The following is an 18,121-nucleotide window of genomic DNA, read 5'->3' on the forward strand; positions in this document are numbered from 1 at the left end:
GACGTCTTTTATATACATAGATTTAGTTTGACTGCACATGGAACCAACCGACCATCCGTACAAACATTCCTTAGCATAAGGTAACGAGTACCTTGGTAAAAAGACCACTTTTCCATGTACTTGATCTTAAGTTCGCTTAGAAATGGCTCTACATGACATTTGACTTTCTGAGATCTGTACAGAGCTTCCTGGACTTTCACCACTGATATTGCCAAACAAGCCCTATTTATATGGATCAATCATCAATCATAATCAGTAATGAGATATTATCAGGCCATGATCCAAAGTTCACTGATGTTGTAGAACTTTGTACACCATCAGATTAATCATCTAGGTTGTTGTGTTTATATTTAATACACCGATCAGCCATAAGATTAAAACCACCTCCTTGTTTCTACACTCACTGTCCATTTTATCAGCTCCACTTACCATATAGAAGCACTTTGTAGTTCTACAATTACTGACTGTAGTCCATCTATTTCTCTACATACTTTGTTACCCCCTTTCACCCTGTTCTTCAATGGTCAGGACCCCCACAGGACCACTACAGAGCAGTTATTATTTAGGTGGTGGATCATTCTCAGCACTGCAGTGACACTGACATGGTGGTGGTGTGTTAATGTGTGTTGTGCTGGTATGAGTGGAGTTTTTAAACACCTCACTGTCACTGATGGACTGAGAATAGTCCACCAACCAAAAATATCCAGCCAACAGCACTCCGTAGGCAGCGTCCTGTGACCACTGATGAAGATCTAGAAGATAACCGACTCAAACAGCAGCAATAGATGAGCGATCGTCTCTGACTTTACATCTACAAGCTGGACCAACTAAGAAGGAGTGTCTAATAGAGTGGACAGTGAGTGGACATGGTATTTAAAAACTCCAGTAGCGCTGCTGTGTCTGATCCACTCATACCAGCACAACACACACTAACACACCACCACCATGGCACTGTCACTGCAGTGCTGAGAATGATCCACCACTTAAATAATACCTGCTCTGTGGTGGTCCAGTGGGGGTCCTGACCATTGAAGAACAGCATGAAAGGGCGTAACAAAGCATGCAGAGAAACAGATGGATTACAGCCAGTAATTGTAGAACTACAAAGTGCTTCTATATGGTAAGTGGAGCTGATAAAATGGACAGTGAGTGTAGAAACAAGGAGGTGGTTTTAATGTTATGGCTGATCAGTGTATATTTTAATATAATCTTCGTAAAATCATCTAGTTTGGTGTCTTTATATTTTTGACCTAGCAGCTTTTGAGAAAACACAGATCTCGTTCAGAAGTGGCTGCATCTGTAGGTCAGGTGAAGTGGGATTATAAAGATCACAACAATACAAACAGGAAGAGCACTTCAAGTGCCCCTATTACCCTCATAATAGGCTAATCCACCCCCCAAGAGAGGGCCGGAGGGGTACGATGAGAGTAAAGGAACGAGTTTCTCTCTTCCTCAGGTGTTGTTAAATACTTAAACTGTGGACTTACTGCACTTTACACTTCACTCTGTTTACATGATGGTATTTTACTCTCTGATCTTCTGTGTGTGTGTGTGTGTGTGTGTGTGTGTGTGTGCCATAAATGCATAAATGTGGACCATAAAAGCCTCTGTTTGCTCTGTAGAAAATATTTAAGGGTCAAACACACACACACACACATCAAAGAGACGCTGCGCACACATCTAGACCATAAGTTTTGGGACACGTCGCAAACAGAAAGATATAAGCACGTTTATAACTCCATTTTTAATGTCTTACCTACTTTTATTATACAGCTTTATGCAAATGTTTGGACACCCCTGATTTTATTTAATGACAGGGAACAAACATAAACAAGGCTGATAAATTTAACACCCTGAAAAAGCAATACATTTAAATAAATATATAAATAAATAAATAAATAAATAAAGCAAAAAACTTAAATAAAATCGGTTGTGTCCAAACATTTGCATAAAGCTGTATAATAAAATTTTGACTAAACAGTTTCTGTAGATTATGTGTTTAGAAAACCTTGAAATTTACCAGGGGTGCAAAAACTTTTGAAAAAGACCCTAGTTATCAAGACCTATAAAGAAAAAAGTCTTCTGGAGGAGAGTTTTAGTGTTTCAGCCACAATGAGACAGAAATATGTGAGGCATTCAAGCCCAACAACACTGTACCTACTTGCTGTTTGCCTGAACCTGAAAATTCTTGAATTATTTAAAATTAATTCATTAAAAATTAATTAACAATCATCCACTGCAACCATGACCAGTGGTTGATAAAAATAAATATAAAAATAACAATTATTATTAAAACTATCATGATAAATAAGGGCATTACTATCAAGTTCTTCCTCTTTCGCAGCTATAACAGACTCCAGTTGACAAATGTGTCTGTGGAAATTTGTGCACATTCAGTCAAAAGAGCGTTTGAGATCAGCATTACAGTTTTTACTACAAATCTTTCCATTTTTAAACTCTGTTTAACTCAAACTCAGCTCAAACGTAGATTTATTGACAAACGCATTACAAAATATAGACATTTGTATTGCCAAAGCTTAGTTACATATTTAGGAAATAAAATAAAAAGAAAATAATAACAATAGAAAATATACAATATATAAAAAGTGACATGTGTACATATAAAATGAAAGAAAAACTGAAATTCACACCTTAAGCTGAATCCAGTTCACTTTGATGACTAAACACTAAAAGTTTGATTGGTTTGATTTCTGAGTTCATTCGAGCTCAGATTTTGCTGAATGCTTGCTGAAACTAATGTTCACACGTCCTGTCTGATCTCTGAGGTTAAAGAAGAGTCACAATGATGGCATCTTATGGCCGGTTATAACCCGGTACGTCCTGTTGAGTGGTGTAAAAGTGGTGCAGACTTTTATTTAGGGCAGTTCCTGCCAGGGGCTATAAAAGGTTATAAAACAGCTTCACACACTTTGAGTGCCCATCCACAATTGCCCACCAATTATGCCTCCAATCAGCCCTCCAATCACCCTTGCCCATAAAGCGCCTTTGAAATCTTTTTAACTTTTTCCTCTGGTTTTCTTTCAGTTTGTCACCTGTGCCATGTGGCCCTCGTGTGCGGGGTGGTTGGGGGTTGTGGTGCTGCTGGTTAAGGTTATGCTGCATTCAAGTTACCTCACAATTGGGAAGTTGGAACTTAAAAGTTGGAGAAAAATAGGCATCAGCAACCTTTTGGTACAATTCTGCTTGGACCTTTGGCTACTGTACTGGGCAAAACTGCTAGAGTTTAGGCTAATGTAGTGTTTAACAATGTATTGGCACCTTGTTGACCACACAATACATTAATAATACATGTATAGCCTAAAATATCATGGGATTAGAATGGGTTCTACAACACAACTGTTCTTTTTTCTAACCCAAATTAGACGTCTTGTATAGGTTATACGTACAAACTAACCACCTTCTTGTTTCTACACTCACTGTCCATTTTATCAGCTCCACTTACCATATAGAAGCACTTTGTAGTTTTACAATTACTGACTGTAGTCCATCTGTTTCTCTACATACTTTTTTAACCTGCTTTCACCCTGTTCTTCAATGGTCAGGACCCCCACAGGACCACCACAGAGCAGGTATTATTTGGGTGGTGGCTCATGCTCAGCACTGCAGTGACACTGACATGGTGGTGGTATGTTAGTGTGTGTTGTGCTGGTATGGGTGGATCAGACACAGCAGTGCTGCTGGAGTTTTTAAATACTGTCCACTCTATTAGACACTCCTACCTAGCTGATCCACCTTGTAGATGTAAAGTCAGAGACGATCGCTCATCTATTGCTGCTGTTTGAGTTGGTCATCTTCAGGACCTTCATCAGTGGTCACAGGGTGCTGCCCACGGGGTGCTGTTGGGTGGATATTTTTGGTTGGTGGACTATTCTCAGTCCAGCAGTGACAGTGAAGTGTTTAAAAACTCCATCAGCGCTGCTGTGTCTGATCCACTCATACCAGCACAACACACACTAACACACCACCACCATGTCAGTGTCACTGCAGTGCTGAGAATGATCCACCACCTAAATAACACCTGCTCTGTGGTGGTCCTGTGGGGGTCCTGACCATTGATGAACAGGGTGAAAGGGGGCTAACAAAGCATGCAGAGAAACAGATGGACTACAGTCAGTAATTGTAGAACTACAAAGTGCTTCTATATGGTAAGTGGAGCTGATAAAATGGACAGTGTGTGTAGAAACAAGGAGGTGGTTTTAATGTTATGGCTGATCTGTGTATAAGTAGAGCTATTTTGACTGCATAAGATAAGGATTCAGCATAAGGTAACAAATGCAGAGCTTCCTGGACTTTTTCCACCAATATAGCCAAACAAGCCCTATTTATATGGGTACCAAATAGCCTAAAATATAGACGTATAGGCCACATCTTAATGTGTCACAGACTGCGAATGGCCAGCAGGTTACAAAGTGATAATGGAATTTCTACCTCTGGGTTGCATACAAATCCAGCTAGTTTAGCTTCAGGTGATAATGGGATGAAACTGCTGAGGAATGTGATCTTTGTTATCTGAATGGAGCTACACTTATCACCGTGTAAACACACCGGACTGCTGCGTTAACCCCCAACACACACACACACACACACAAGTCTGGGTAAAATCAGTGTCGGCTTCTGGTGAGGACTCTAATTACGTTTGAAAACTAAGAAATTAATTATTCATAATATTTTTCTAATTACAGGGTTCTGTAATTATCATTCGCAAACAGGCTTTCTGATCCTTACATCCTTAGATCAGGGCTATCAACCCATTTTTTTAATCATGACCTTATTTTAAAGAACTGACCAGAATTCTATTTGAATTTCAGACAACACCATGTGGGATCCTTTAAAATTCAAGAGGTGCCCGCTTCTCCTCCCATCATCGACCAGTACCGACTCTCTTCAGACATGCAGTAGCTTAATACTGATTTATACATTGCAAACATGTAGACATACTTGATTGTGGTTGTTGCTAATCTCATGAGGCGCTTCTTTTTTGCACAGCTGCCCCTAAAGCATAGCAATGTAAACCTGCTTGACTGCAAACACAGTCACCCATGTTCAAACCATGTGGTATTTACAGCAGAACTGCTTTCTTTATTACATCCAATTAGCTGGACAAATTTCCTCGTAGCGTTAGTTGATGATTTGGGTTTTTTTTACTTGGTAACTTGGTAATATGTACACTGATCAGCCATAACATTAGAACCACCTCCTTGTTTCCACACACACTGTCCATTTTATCAGCTCCACTTACCATATAGAAGCACTTTGTAGTTCTACAATTACTGACTGTAGTCCATCGGTCTCTCTGCATGCTTTGTTAGCCCCCTTTCATTCTGTTCTTCAATGGTCAGGACCCCCACAGGACCACCACAGAGCAGGTATTATTTAGGTGGTGGATCATTCTCAGCACTGCAGTGACACTGACATGGTGGTGGTGTGTTAGTGTGTGTTGTGCTGGTATGAGTGGATCAGACACAGCAGCGCTGCTGGAGTTTTTAAACACCTCACTGTCACTGCTGGACAGAGAATAGTCCACCAACCAAAAATATCCAGCCAACAGCGCCACGTGGGCAGCGTCCTGTGACCACTGATGACGTTTTAGAAGATGACCGACTCAAACAGATGAGCGATCGTCTCTGACTTTACAGCTACAAGGTGGACCAACTAGGTAGGAGTGTCTAATAGAGTGGACAGTGAGTGGACACGGTATTTAAAAACTCCATCAGCGCTGCTGTGTCTGATCCACTCATACCAGCACAACACACACTAACACACCACCACCATGTCAGTGTCACTGCAGTGCTGAGAATGATCCACCACCTAAATAATACCTGCTCTGTGGTGGTCCTGTGGGGGTCCTGACCATTGAAGAACAGCATGAAAGGGGGCTAACTACAGTCAGTAATTGTAGAACTACAAAGTGCTTCTATATGGTAAGTAGAGCTGATAAAATGGACAGTGAGTGTAGAAACAAGGAGGTGGTTTTAATGTTATGGCTGATCTGTTTTCATTCGGGTTCTAATTCCAGCACCGTCATGATGTCCTCTGCAAGTGTATGTAAACATTTGACCTCAGCCATACACTGTTGACCTAAACCTCATTAGCAACTTAATGGAAGTTAAAAACATCCATTCTTGTAATTGCGGTAAAAGTTGTAATTTAGTTAAAAGTCCATAAGAAGCATCAAGGCCGTGCGTAATGGAGTTCAGGTCAGGGAAGGCAGCATGGCGGAGCGGGTCACACGGAGGTTGAGAGCCGAGCTGAGCCGGGTTCAGAGAAAGTTCAGCCGCATGGCATTAGGCAAATGAGGGGAAGAAAAGAAGTAAAAGGGGTGCAGAGTTTGAGCGATGAGGGAACCAAGAGGGTTTAGAAGGAGCCTATTTAGCAAAGGCCGAGAGAGATCGTGCTTTTGTACACTCGTTGCCAAGCTAGAACCAGACGGCCAGTAAACTTTGATCGGGATTCCGGGAGGGGGGGTGTTTTGCAGTTCTGCTACAAAGTTCCCCAACATGTCTTCTGTACTAAATTGTTGTAGGATATTGTTGAAATATAAAACATTTGTTCAGAATTAATTATAACTCCTGTTTAACCCAAAATATTTTAAACTGTATTACAATATTAAAGTAACTCTTTCCCCAATTAATTCTGTAGCGACTGTATACTAAACACATTCCAAATCATAAGGTCGCTGGTTCAAGCCCCACCACTGCCAGTTTGCTGCTGTTGTGCCCTTGAGCAAGGCCCTTAACCCGTAATTGCTCAGACTGTGTACTGTCACTGTTCTGTAAGTCGCTTTGGATGAAGGCATCTGCTAAATGCTAAAAATTTAAATGTACTATTTCAATTTCACTTTCATCAACTGCTTTGTCATGGTTAGGGTTCGCGGCTGGTCCAGTTCCACCGGGAAACACTAGCCGCAGGGCAAGAATAGCCTGGGTAGGTCACCAGTCCGTTCCAGGGCTTTGACCACCCCATCAGACACAGCCAATCATGTCAGTATAGAAGTCTTACTTACAGAAGAGCTTTATCTTTAAGTTCAAGTAGACAACAGTCCAAGAGCACAAATCCGCTGATACCCTGTTATGTTATGGACTGGCATAATTGATTGCTGTGCCACCCAAGTGCCTAGAATCTAGTACGTAAGAAGACTGTAGTATAGTTAAAAATAGCTATCTAAAATGAATTCCATGTTTAATATAAGGATTTCTTCACAACATTCCACAGTGTGTGTAGTGCCATTTGCTGCTGTTATTGGGTGCCTATGAATGACCGAGTATCTGCTCGTTCCAGGATAAAATGGTTGCTGAAGATGAATGAGTGAATAAATACATGAATCCGTGAGCTCCACATGTAAATGATTTAAACCTATTGTTTTTTTGTGACTGAATGTACTGTATAAGCTCGGAAGCATGGGTGATACTAAGACAGTTTGTGGTGTCCTCCCGACCATAGCGAAGGACCACTGTTCTTGGGTGCAGTCAAACTATTTGTGTTTATATAGGCATCGAGAAGTCTTACAGAAAAGAATGACCATTTCCTGAATTAAATGAAATGACATTCTGGAACTTTCTACACCAACACACACATTGTCTAATGCCTACTTCACACTACACAATTTTGCCATGATTTTCATTCACCTACAGGTCGCCATTAGATGTGGCAGCTCGGAAGCAACTCGGCGTTTGCTCGGGGCTCGAAAATCGGCTCTCTCAAACGGCTCGCCGATCGCTCGCAGACTCAAGAGAAACTCAAAATCCTTCAGTGTGAAAGGTGTTGTGATCAGGTTGTGATTGTTATGAACGCAAAAGGGAAGGGAAACCCTGGGGGAGGAGTGTAAATATGTGGAACAGGGGTGTAATATAGTTTCTATCAGAATACACCGGCACACACAAGCTTTACAGTATTTGTGACTTATCATCCACGCCAAACCATAATACCAGCATTACACTGCAAAAAAATATTTATTTACCTCCAACTCACTCAGCAGAACAGAACAGACAGCCCTGCTAGCTGCGTAGCCAAATCCACTCAGATTTTTTTATTTTTCCTACTTGCTTTTACGCTGCACATCAGCACACAGACAACTTTAATCGCTCGCTTATTGTTGATGTGCATTTTTGGACGTTTTCTCAACAATTCTCGCGTGTTTTCATGACAAAATGTAGTTTGGGAGACCGGACAGACTCGTCTGAGATTCCTCCTGGTGATCGATGGTGTAGTGTGTGACCTTCCTATCGTCGATCAGTCGTGTAGTGTAAAATCCACGACTTAAAAGACTCCCGGTTACAAAAGTCGTGAAGTGTAAACTGTACAGCGATCTGAACACCTTAAAAGTTGTGTGGTGTGCCCAGGTGGCGCAGCGGGATGTTCCGCTTGCACACCAGCACCAAGATTCTGAACTCCTCGGTTCAAAACTCGGTGTTGCCTCCGGTCGGCTGGGCGCCATCTGGCGGGCATAATACTAATTGGCCACCTGTATCTGCAGGGTGGGGGGCAGACTATGTGTGGGTGGGCGGGTCTTCATACGCTGTGTAAGGACCCTGATTGGCGGAAGAGACTTCTGTGCAGAAAGCAGGGGCGAAAAGAGGAGGGCTGTACACTTGTCGGAAGAGGCGTGTACAGTCACGTGCTGTCCTCGGATGCAATCTGGTATCCCTGGTAGCAGCAGAAGACATAATTGAGTCGCTAAATCGGGAGGAAAATGGGGAGAAAATGCATTAAAAAAATACTGAAAAGTTGTGCAGTGTGAACTTGGCATAAGCTGCTGTCTGTCTACTTTTGACCCAGGATTTGTAAAAAGTCTGCAATAAACTTATAAAAGAACTCAGTTTGTACTTGTTTTGTATTTACTTCTATGTGATTCAGTGGTTCAGTCACAGAAACAGGACAATCGCAGGAGTGATTACAATGACCTCAGGACTGCTGTAGTCCAGTGTGCAGAAACGAGGGCAGAAAGGGGGCGGGGCGTGGGAAAATGTAGGCGTGGCTAGGGCTCAGCTGCGCGCTCTAGTGACGAATCCACCGGGGGGCGGGGCTTAAGGCTCAGCTGCGCGTTCTCGTCATCGCTCAGCGAGCCGAGAGAAGCACAGAAGCAGCCGGTAAGAGACGGTTGAGATCGGGACGAGCGACCGAATTGTACCAGAATTACGCGATAATTCGGTGTTTTAACCAACGTCGAGACTTTCCGTCTTCGGTACGGAGTGATTTAGAATCGAAAGAAGACCGAACGACGGTTTAAAATGGCTTTTAATGTCTGAAAGGCTCGAGTGCGCGAGACACGCACGGGACGATACGAGGAGCGCGCGCGGCTCTAGTTCTGCAGTTGTTGCTCTGTCGTTTCCTGCAGCTTTTCTGCTGGATTAAACTCATGCTTTGGATCTATAACTTTCTTTGTGGTGTTTAAACCATCATTTGGAACATTCTGCACCGCGTAGTTTATTCAAAGTGGGTCACCTGAGCGACACCTGGATACTTTCTCTTGCATTCCGGTGGAAAAGGGAAAGTTGCATCCATTATGCACCGTTTTGACTGATCCGACTGCTAAATGTGAGTCAGTAATCGGATTTGAGAGGCATCTTGAAGAGGAGAGGATTCCATCCGATCATGTACGAGGGCATGGACGTGGTGGGTTTGCACCCAGCTCCCAACCCGTTTCTCATGATGGATTATTATGGGCAGAGGTTCCCCAACGCACCCTGGAGCGCCTCCAAGCACTGTAGGTGCCTTCAAATCATCCTCAATCAGCCTGCATGCCCAGATACTAACCTGCTGATCGTGCCAGCCTTGCCAGCCTTGGCTTACAAAGTATCATAACCAATCTACTCACTTCCTACTTTCTCCATGTGTTCTTGCTCTTTCATTCTACACCTTCTTGCATGCCCGGTGTTTTCATTTCTACTGTCCATGCCAACCCTACCATGGTGGCTTTAAATACTATAATCAGCTCACTTTCTTCTGCATGTCCAAGCGAGCCTTTCAAAATAATAACCACATTTACTGTTTACGCACCTTGTTGCATGTCAAAAACAAACATTGTGCCAGTCTTGCCACCATAGACCTCTGTAATATCCCAAGCAATCCTTTTATTTTACCCAGCATCATGCCATTCCTACTGCTGTTCCTCTTCATCTTGCATTCCTGTACACCCAGAGCTTCAGAATATCTAAAATAACCAGCTCTTCTCTACTGACCTACTTCCTCTTAGCTATTCCCGCCACCCAATGCTTACAAATGTCCAAAATTAAACCATTTTCTGCTCTTCCTTCATTTTCTTCCATGCCCAGCTAGTCTGCAGGGTATAGTATTACCCACCCTTACTTATTGATCCGGTACCTTCTTGCATTTCCAGCTAAACCAACTTTATACTGTTTATACCATCTTTGCCACCCTTATAAACGGTTTATAATCACCTGCCATCTTCATCTGTTCCTTCACTGTCCTGCACTAACCAGCACCTTTTTGTCCAACTATACAGACTGTCTGCTTTCTGTCTGTGCCATCCCTGCCAGTGCTGTCTTCTATCCAGAGTGTTTCTCATTGTACTTTGTTGTTTTATTCATGCCAACATTGCCACCAATCAAACCTTTAAATACCAAAACTTTGTATTTCCTGCACTCCGCCTCATTTTCTACTCAGTGTACCTCATAACAACACCATCCCTGCCATTACAGGCTGGCAAAGTAGCACAACCAAACCATGTTCTACTGTGCTTTCTGGCAAACATCCCAGCCAACCACAATGATCCAGCACCTTCTTGTTTTACCAGCTCAGCACTTTCTACTGTCTCTCACATCCTTACCATTACAGGTCAATAATACATAGCAGTAGCATAACGAAACTATATTGTGTTTGTCCGGTTATAGTGTTTTAACACTGTCCATGGCATCCTTGCCAGTCTGCACAAGAACAACAACAAAAACAGCCAAACTCAACCAGTGATGTATCTGCATGGCATCTTTTGCATGGCTGTCCACCAAAGGCATCGTGAATATATCCGAAATATATACCAGGCGCTGTCATCTCACACCAAGAAGGTCCTGATTTGTACTAGTCCAAAACATGCAGTCAGACCAATTGGAGCTACTAAAATTGAAATTGCCCTTAGTGTGAGTGTGTCTGTATGTATGAATGTGCCCTGTGATGGACTGACGACCTGCCCAGGGTGTTTCCTGCCTTTTGCCCAATGAATCAGACCCACCCTGACCAGGACAAAGAATAACTATATATATATATATATATATATTGGCAGAGAAGCGTCTGTGCAGAGTGCATAGGTTAAAAATGGGTTCAGCTAAGGGCTGTGCGCGGGTCAGAGAAGATATATATATATATATATATAAATGAATTATCTTCTGCTCTTTCTGCCAATCCCCACTCCAATCTACTCTCTGTACCACCTGTATGACCCTCATGTATTGATCCTGCATGTCCAGAACACTCTCACTTTCCTTGTATCTTCGCCCGTTTCAGCTCGTTCCTCCCTCCACGTTTGCACAAGTCATGTTTCACGCTCCAGTTCAGCTTTTCCTAAAAAATTTGAAGCATGCACGAGGTCAGGAACTCTCCCAATGTTTCAGTCCCGGCTGGTTGACCCAGTTGCGTGTTTGCTGCAGACGCTCCACATTCTGCTGCTCCCGAGCGTACACGGGATTTTTTTTGTTGGCCCGAATGTGGAATATTATTACATTGTGAGCGCATCACATTCTGCTTTTATTGTAGTTCTGTCCAGAGTTTGTTGGTTTGGCTCTTCAGCTGGAGATGCTTCACATTTTGTTTCAGATTTTAAATAGTATGTTGCTAAAGGTTGTGGTTTTATGTTGGAATCTGATGCTGGTCCAAATCTTGTTTGGTTTATTAATTTTAGCACGTGGAATGCTGTTGTGTAGCTGCAGAAGTTTCTGATTTAGCTCTTTAAAGTGATTAGTAATAGTTCAGGTCAGAATATAATATTGGTACAAACTGTTCTTGGGTTTAAGATTCTTCTTTTTTTATTTTAATAGGGTTTTATTGGCTTTTTTGTTGTCGTTGACTCCATTCAGCAATTAGTGTAGAACTCTGTTCCAGTCTCAGACTCTTCACATTTTGCCTCCCCCAGTTAAAATCTGACTTTTATTACTTCACACATGATTGAGTGTTGGTGTTGCATCCACAACCTTCATTCTTGGATCTCACTTCCACAGAGATAAACCAGTTGAGCTTTCAGATAAAAGTCAGATGTTTCTACAAACTCCATTTGATCATTTCTGGCAGCGATTTTACAGCGTTGTGCAATCACACAGCTTGGTAACTTTTCACCTAAATGTGCTGGTAGCGGTTTGGAACACAAGAGCCGTCGTGGCTTGGTGAGATGGATCAGTGTTTCGGAGTGTAAACGGAGTTGTCGAAGGTCAGGGGGGGATCATGGAGTCACCATGTCATGACCCTTTGAAGTCGGAAACTCTACAAACATTCATTGTTCTTGATTTTGCACGAATCTTGTAGTGCTTACCTCATGTTAATTGCTAGTGGCTTAAAGTATGTGGACTCCCATCCTAGAAAATGAGTTAAGGTGTTTCAGCCATTTTACCAGTTTCACCCATTTGTAACGGCTTTGTAGCAACAATTTGATGAAGCAAAGTGAGGTCCGTTCTATAAAAACATGGTTTGACGAGTTTAGTGTGAAATAACTAAGGTTTGTTCAGAACTGGAATGTCGATGGTGAGCCAGACCCTCTCATTTAAGTTCAGCCCGACCTTAAGAATCCACGTTCCTATTTTGTTCTGCATTTTCTCTTAGTTTAGTGTAGTCAGTTTGTCTTCCGCTGCTGGTGGATCCCTGATTGTAGTCGAGGTGGGTATATTACTGTTCACGCCTCCTCTGACCCAGAACCCTTTTTCACCTAGGCACTCTGCACAGGCGCCCCTCTATCTGCCAATCGGGGTCCTTATACAGCGTTTGAAGACCCCGCCCACATAGTCTAGTCATCCCGCCCTAGCAGAAACTGCTGCAGGCACTGCCAATTATGCCCACTAGATGGCGCTCAGCCGACCGGTGGCAACGCCGAGTTTTGGCGCTGGTGTGCTAGCGGAATATCCCGCTGTGCCACCTGGGCACCATACTAATCCACTTTTGACTGAATGGACACCTTCCCATCGAAGAAGCAAAGTTGAGGTCCATAAAAACATGGTTTGACGAGTTTGGTTCAAAATAACTATGGTTTAATTGGAATGTGGATTGTGAGCCAGGCCCTCTCGTTTAAGTTCAGTGTTTGGCTTCACTAATCCTTTGACTGAATGGACACCTTCCCTCAGGTACTCTCAAATCTTGTAGACAGTCTTCACAGAAAAATTGAGGCTTTTATTATGGAGACTCAACTTCATTTTGAGGCCCATAGTTTTAAAATGGGACGTCCAACTAGCTCATACTCATACCTTGGAACTCAACATCCCCTAAACTCAATATCTTTGAAACTTGACACCCTTCATTGAGAAATTTGTTCCCTTAAACTTGACGTTTCTCTTAAACTCGACTTGCTCCCAAGCATACTCTGGATTTCTGTCGGCCCAAATGTTGAATATTACGTTGTGAATGCCTGTGCTTTTATTGTAGTTCTTTCTTGGTGGTGGTGGTGGTGTGTGTGTGTGTGTGTGGATGTTTGGTGGTGGTAGAGTTTGTGTGTGTGTGTAAATTTGGCACTGGTCCTTTGTAGATATTTGGTGGAGGTGGAGTGTGTGTGTAGGTTGGGTGTTTGCACTGTGTGTGTGTTTGGTGTTGAATGTGTGTGTAGGTCCGGCACTGGTGCTGTGTGGATGTTTGGTTCTCACAGTGTGTGTGTGTGTGCTGGTTTGGCTCTTCACCTAGAGATGCTTAATGTTTTGTTTCAGATTTTAAATAGTATGTTGCTTAAGGTTGTGGTTTTACGTTGGAATATAAAGTTTGGCTATACACTCGTACCTTGTAACTCAAACTCGAAAGCTTAGAAACTTGGCGGCCTTCGTAGAGAAATTTGTACCTTTAAACTCGACGTGTGTGCGACTGCTGCTTTGCTCAGCGCTCGGCTTGAGCGGTGCGGTAAGACGTCATGCGAACATGAGACAAATCTGCATTTGTGTGGAATAACCGTCAGATCCACTCTGAAAGCTCCACATGTATCTGTGTTTATCTGGATTTTCCTCCTGTTTTACTTTTAAACTTGTGTTACAGCTCGAGCTTCTGAGAAATTGTGAGAATCAGCTTGTCCGAGAGTCTAAAACACTTATCGTTAAAAAAAGAATAATGTAACTTAATGTATTAAAAAAACAACATAGAAACACTAAACCGCTCTTAATTCTTACTGCTCATAAGTGCAGGTTTTATTGTATTTTTATAGATTTTTAACTGTTTTTAATTGTATTTAATTGTATTTCAGTGTTTTTGTATTATATTTGTGTTAATTTCAGTGTATAAGTGTCAAAAACTACCCCATTATTTTACATTACCCTAAAATATATGCAGTTCTACGGGACCATGGACGCATTAACAGGTTTCCCGAACATCCTTGTGGGAAAAAATATCTTAAAACTCAACGTCTTTAAACTAGACGCCACTCCCAGAACTGATTGACGTCAAGTTTGAGATACCACTGTATAGTATAAAATCTACAGCATGGTTTCTGTGTTACGTATGAAATATAAACGACTGTGCTTGTTTGGTTTCGGATTCTGTACGGCCAGAACACGTGTGTGTGTGTGTGTGTGTGTGTGTGTGTGTGTGTGTGTGTGTGTGTGTGTGTGTGTGTGTGTGTGTGTGTGTGTGTGTGTGGAGCGTCTTTAAATGGTTGCTAGACTTGGTTGCCCCAGGACCTAAACACACCTCATCAACAACTGCCCTCCTGCAGAAATCTATTTGCGTGTCCCTGATTGTGAGCACACACGACGGAACAATTTCTTCTCTGTGCTGTTTTGTAAACAGTAGGTGGACTTTGTGCTCGTGCGAAGATGTGCGCTCTTGCGCAAGTCTTTTATTTATTTATTTATTTGCACAAGACAAGAATTCCTGGGAGATCCGTCCCTATGGTGGACTTCAACCAGACGGCTGCCGGGCGGATAGTTAGCAAAAAAAATGTGAAGCATTGCTGTCGGGGAGCGGGACAAAGAAAAGAGATAGCGCACATTCTCCGGCGTGACCCCGGTGCCCATCGTCCATCCGTCTTGTGGGCTAATTCTATTGTAAACAGCTCCACAAAGCTCACATGCCTCTGTCCTTCAAGAATGTAGTCATTGTGTTTCCACTGATAAATTGAGTCTGTGATGGATTTCCAGGGTTTCCATCCATCTGTTTACCTACAGATCATCTAGTATTTAAAAAAAAAAACACAAATCTCACCAGACGAGTGTTTACTGGTGCTGATTGTTGTGGTGTCGCCCCGTTTGCTCTAGATTAGAAGAATTTCAAAAGCAAAATATGGTGGAATTCATCCCTTAATCTACTCAGATTGAGATGCAGTCACTTTTAATAATAGAAGCTTGTTAATAAAATAAAATGCCACAGAAAGACGCTTGAACGGCACAGCGGTTTTAGCACACTAGCTCAGCACCATAGGGCTCGACTCTTAAGTTCACACAAACCTAAACAAGCAGCAGGAGCTTCTTTTTCGTTCTGTTCATTTTAAAGTGCTATAAAGTTCACTTGCCTGTTAACAGTCCCCCATGTCAGCTACATGGGCTGGATTGGATTGGATTGGATTGTGTCTGACTCGTTAAAAATATCTTTTCAGGATGTTTGGTGTGCTAACCGTTGGCACTGTTGGCACAGCATGTTTGCTGTCACCAGTGTGTGTTTAGTGCTGCCAGTGTGGGAATTTCGAGTGCTGCTATTGTGTGTATGTTTAGTAAAGGTGGCCCTGTGTGGATGTTTGGTAGTGTTCGCGTGTGTGTATATAGATTTGATGTTTACACTGTGTGGATGTTTGGTGTAGAAGGTGTGTGTAGATTTAGCATTGGTGCTGTGTGGAGGTTTGGTGGTGGTGTGTGTATGGAGGTTTGTTGTATGGAGGTTTGGTGGTGGTGTGTTTGGATGTTTGGTGTATGGAGGTTTGGTGGTGGTGTGTGTATGGATGTTTGGTGTATGGAGGTTTGGTGGTGGTGTGTGTATGGATGTTTTGGTGTGTGGAGGTTTGGTGGTGGTGTGTGTATGGATGTTTGGTGTATGGAGGTTTGGTGGTGGTGTGTGTATGGATGTTTGGTGGTGGTGTGTGTATGGATGTTTGGTGGTGGTGTGTGTATGGATGTTTGGTGTATGGATGTTTGGTGGTGGTGGTGTGTGTATGGATGTTTGGTGGTGGTGTGTGTATGGATGTTTGGTGGTGGTGTGTGTATGGAGGTTTGTTGTATGGAGGTTTGGTGGGGGTGTGTTTGGATGTTTGGTGTATGGATGTTTGGTGGTGGTGTGTGTATGGATGTTTGGTGTATGGAGGTTTGGTGGTGGTGTGTGTATGGATGTTTGGTGGTGGTGTGTGTATGGATGTTTGGTGTATGGAGGTTTGGTGGTGGTGTGTGTATGGATGTTTGGTGTATGGAGGTTTGGTGGTGGTGTGTGTATGGATGTTTGGTGTATGGAGGTTTGGTGGTGGTGTGTGTATGGATGTTTGGTGTATGGAGGTTTGGTGGTGGTGTGTGTATGGATGTTTGGTGGTGGTGTGTGTATGGATGTTTGGTGTATGGAGGTTTGGTGGTGGTGTGTGTATGGATGTTTGGTGTATGGAGGTTTGGTGGTGGTGTGTGTATGGATGTTTGGTGGTGGTGTGTGTATGGATGTTTGGTGTATGGAGGTTTGGTGGTGGTGTGTGTATGGAGGTTTGGTGGTGGTGTGTGTATGGATGTTTGGTGTATGGAGGTTTGGTGGTGGTGTGTGTATGGAGGTTTGGTGTATGGAGGTTTGGTGGTGGTGTGTGTATGGATGTTTGGTGTATGGAGGTTTGGTGGTGGTGTGTGTATGGATGTTTGGTGTATGGAGGTTTGGTGGTGGTGTGTGTATGGATGTTTGGTGTATGGAGGTTTGGTGGTGGTGTGTGTATGGAGGTTTGGTGTATGGAGGTTTGGTGGTGGTGTGTGTATGGATGTTTGGTGTATGGAGGTTTGGTGGTGGTGTGTGTGTATGGATGTTTGGTGGTGGTGTGTGTATGGATGTTTGGTGTATGGAGGTTTGGTGGTGGTGTGTGTATGGAGGTTTGGTGTATGGAGGTTTGGTGGTGGTGTGTGTATGGAGGTTTGGTGTATGGAGGTTTGGTGGTGGTGTGTGTATGGATGTTTGGTGTATGGAGGTTTGGTGGTGGTGTGTGTATGGATGTTTGGTGGTGGTGTGTGTATGGAGGTTTGGTGTATGGAGGTTTGGTGGTGGTGTGTGTATGGATGTTTGGTGTATGGAGGTTTGGTGGTGGTGTGTGTATGGAGGTTTGGTGTATGGAGGTTTGGTGGTGGTGTGTGTATGGATGTTTGGTGTATGGAGGTTTGGTGGTGGTGTGTGTATGGATGTTTGGTGTATGGATGTTTGGTGGTGGTGTGTGTATGGAGGTTTGGTGGTGGTGTGTGTATGGATGTTTGGTGTATGGATGTTTGGTGGTGGTGTGTGTATGGAGGTTTGGTGGTGGTGTGTGTATGGATGTTTGGTGTATGGAGGTTTGGTGTATGGAGGTTTGGTGGTGGTGTGTGTATGGAGGTTTGGTGTATGGAGGTTTGGTGTATGGAGGTTTGGTGGTGGTGTGTGTATGGAGGTTTGGTGCTCACAGTGTGTGTGTGTGTGTTTGGTGGTGCTGTGTGGATGTTTGATGCTTATAGTGTGTGTGTGTGTTTGGTATTGAATATGTGTTTAGATTTGGCACTGGTGCTGTGTGGATGTTTGGTGGGGGTGTGTTTGGATGTTTGGTGGGGGTGTGTTTGGATGTTTGGTGCTTACAGTGTGTGTGTGTGTGTGTGTTCGGCACTGGTGCTGTGTGGATGTTTGGTGGGGGTGTGTTTGGATGTTTGGTGCTTACAGTGTGTGTGTGCTGGTGTTGAATATGTGTGTAAATTTGGCACTGGTGCTGTGTGGATGTTTGGTGGGGGTGTGTTTGGATTAGGGTTGGGCGGTATGGCGGTATGACGGTATTACGGTATAC

The 18,121-nt window shown here is 43.2% G+C and overlaps 1 protein-coding gene across 2 annotated transcripts in view; it reads left to right on the forward strand.

The window, feature by feature from the left end:
- The window catches only part of raraa (retinoic acid receptor, alpha a), a 65,951-nt gene that overhangs the window by 16,362 nt on the left and 31,468 nt on the right, over positions 1-18,121 (forward strand). Inside the window, exon 1 of one of the 2 annotated variants that reach the window (XM_063003230.1) lies at positions 9,111-9,724. The exons of the other annotated variant lie outside the window; for it this stretch is intronic. Coding sequence (XP_062859300.1) covers positions 9,613-9,724 — 112 coding nt within the window. The 5' untranslated portion in view covers positions 9,111-9,612. Of the gene's footprint in view, positions 1-9,110; positions 9,725-18,121 lie in introns of those variants that run through there. 2 annotated transcript variants of the gene reach the window in all.

The sequence above is a fragment of the Trichomycterus rosablanca genome, chromosome 10 (genome assembly GCF_030014385.1).
Source record: "Trichomycterus rosablanca isolate fTriRos1 chromosome 10, fTriRos1.hap1, whole genome shotgun sequence".
In the NCBI taxonomy this organism is placed as follows: Eukaryota; Metazoa; Chordata; class Actinopteri; order Siluriformes; family Trichomycteridae; genus Trichomycterus; species Trichomycterus rosablanca.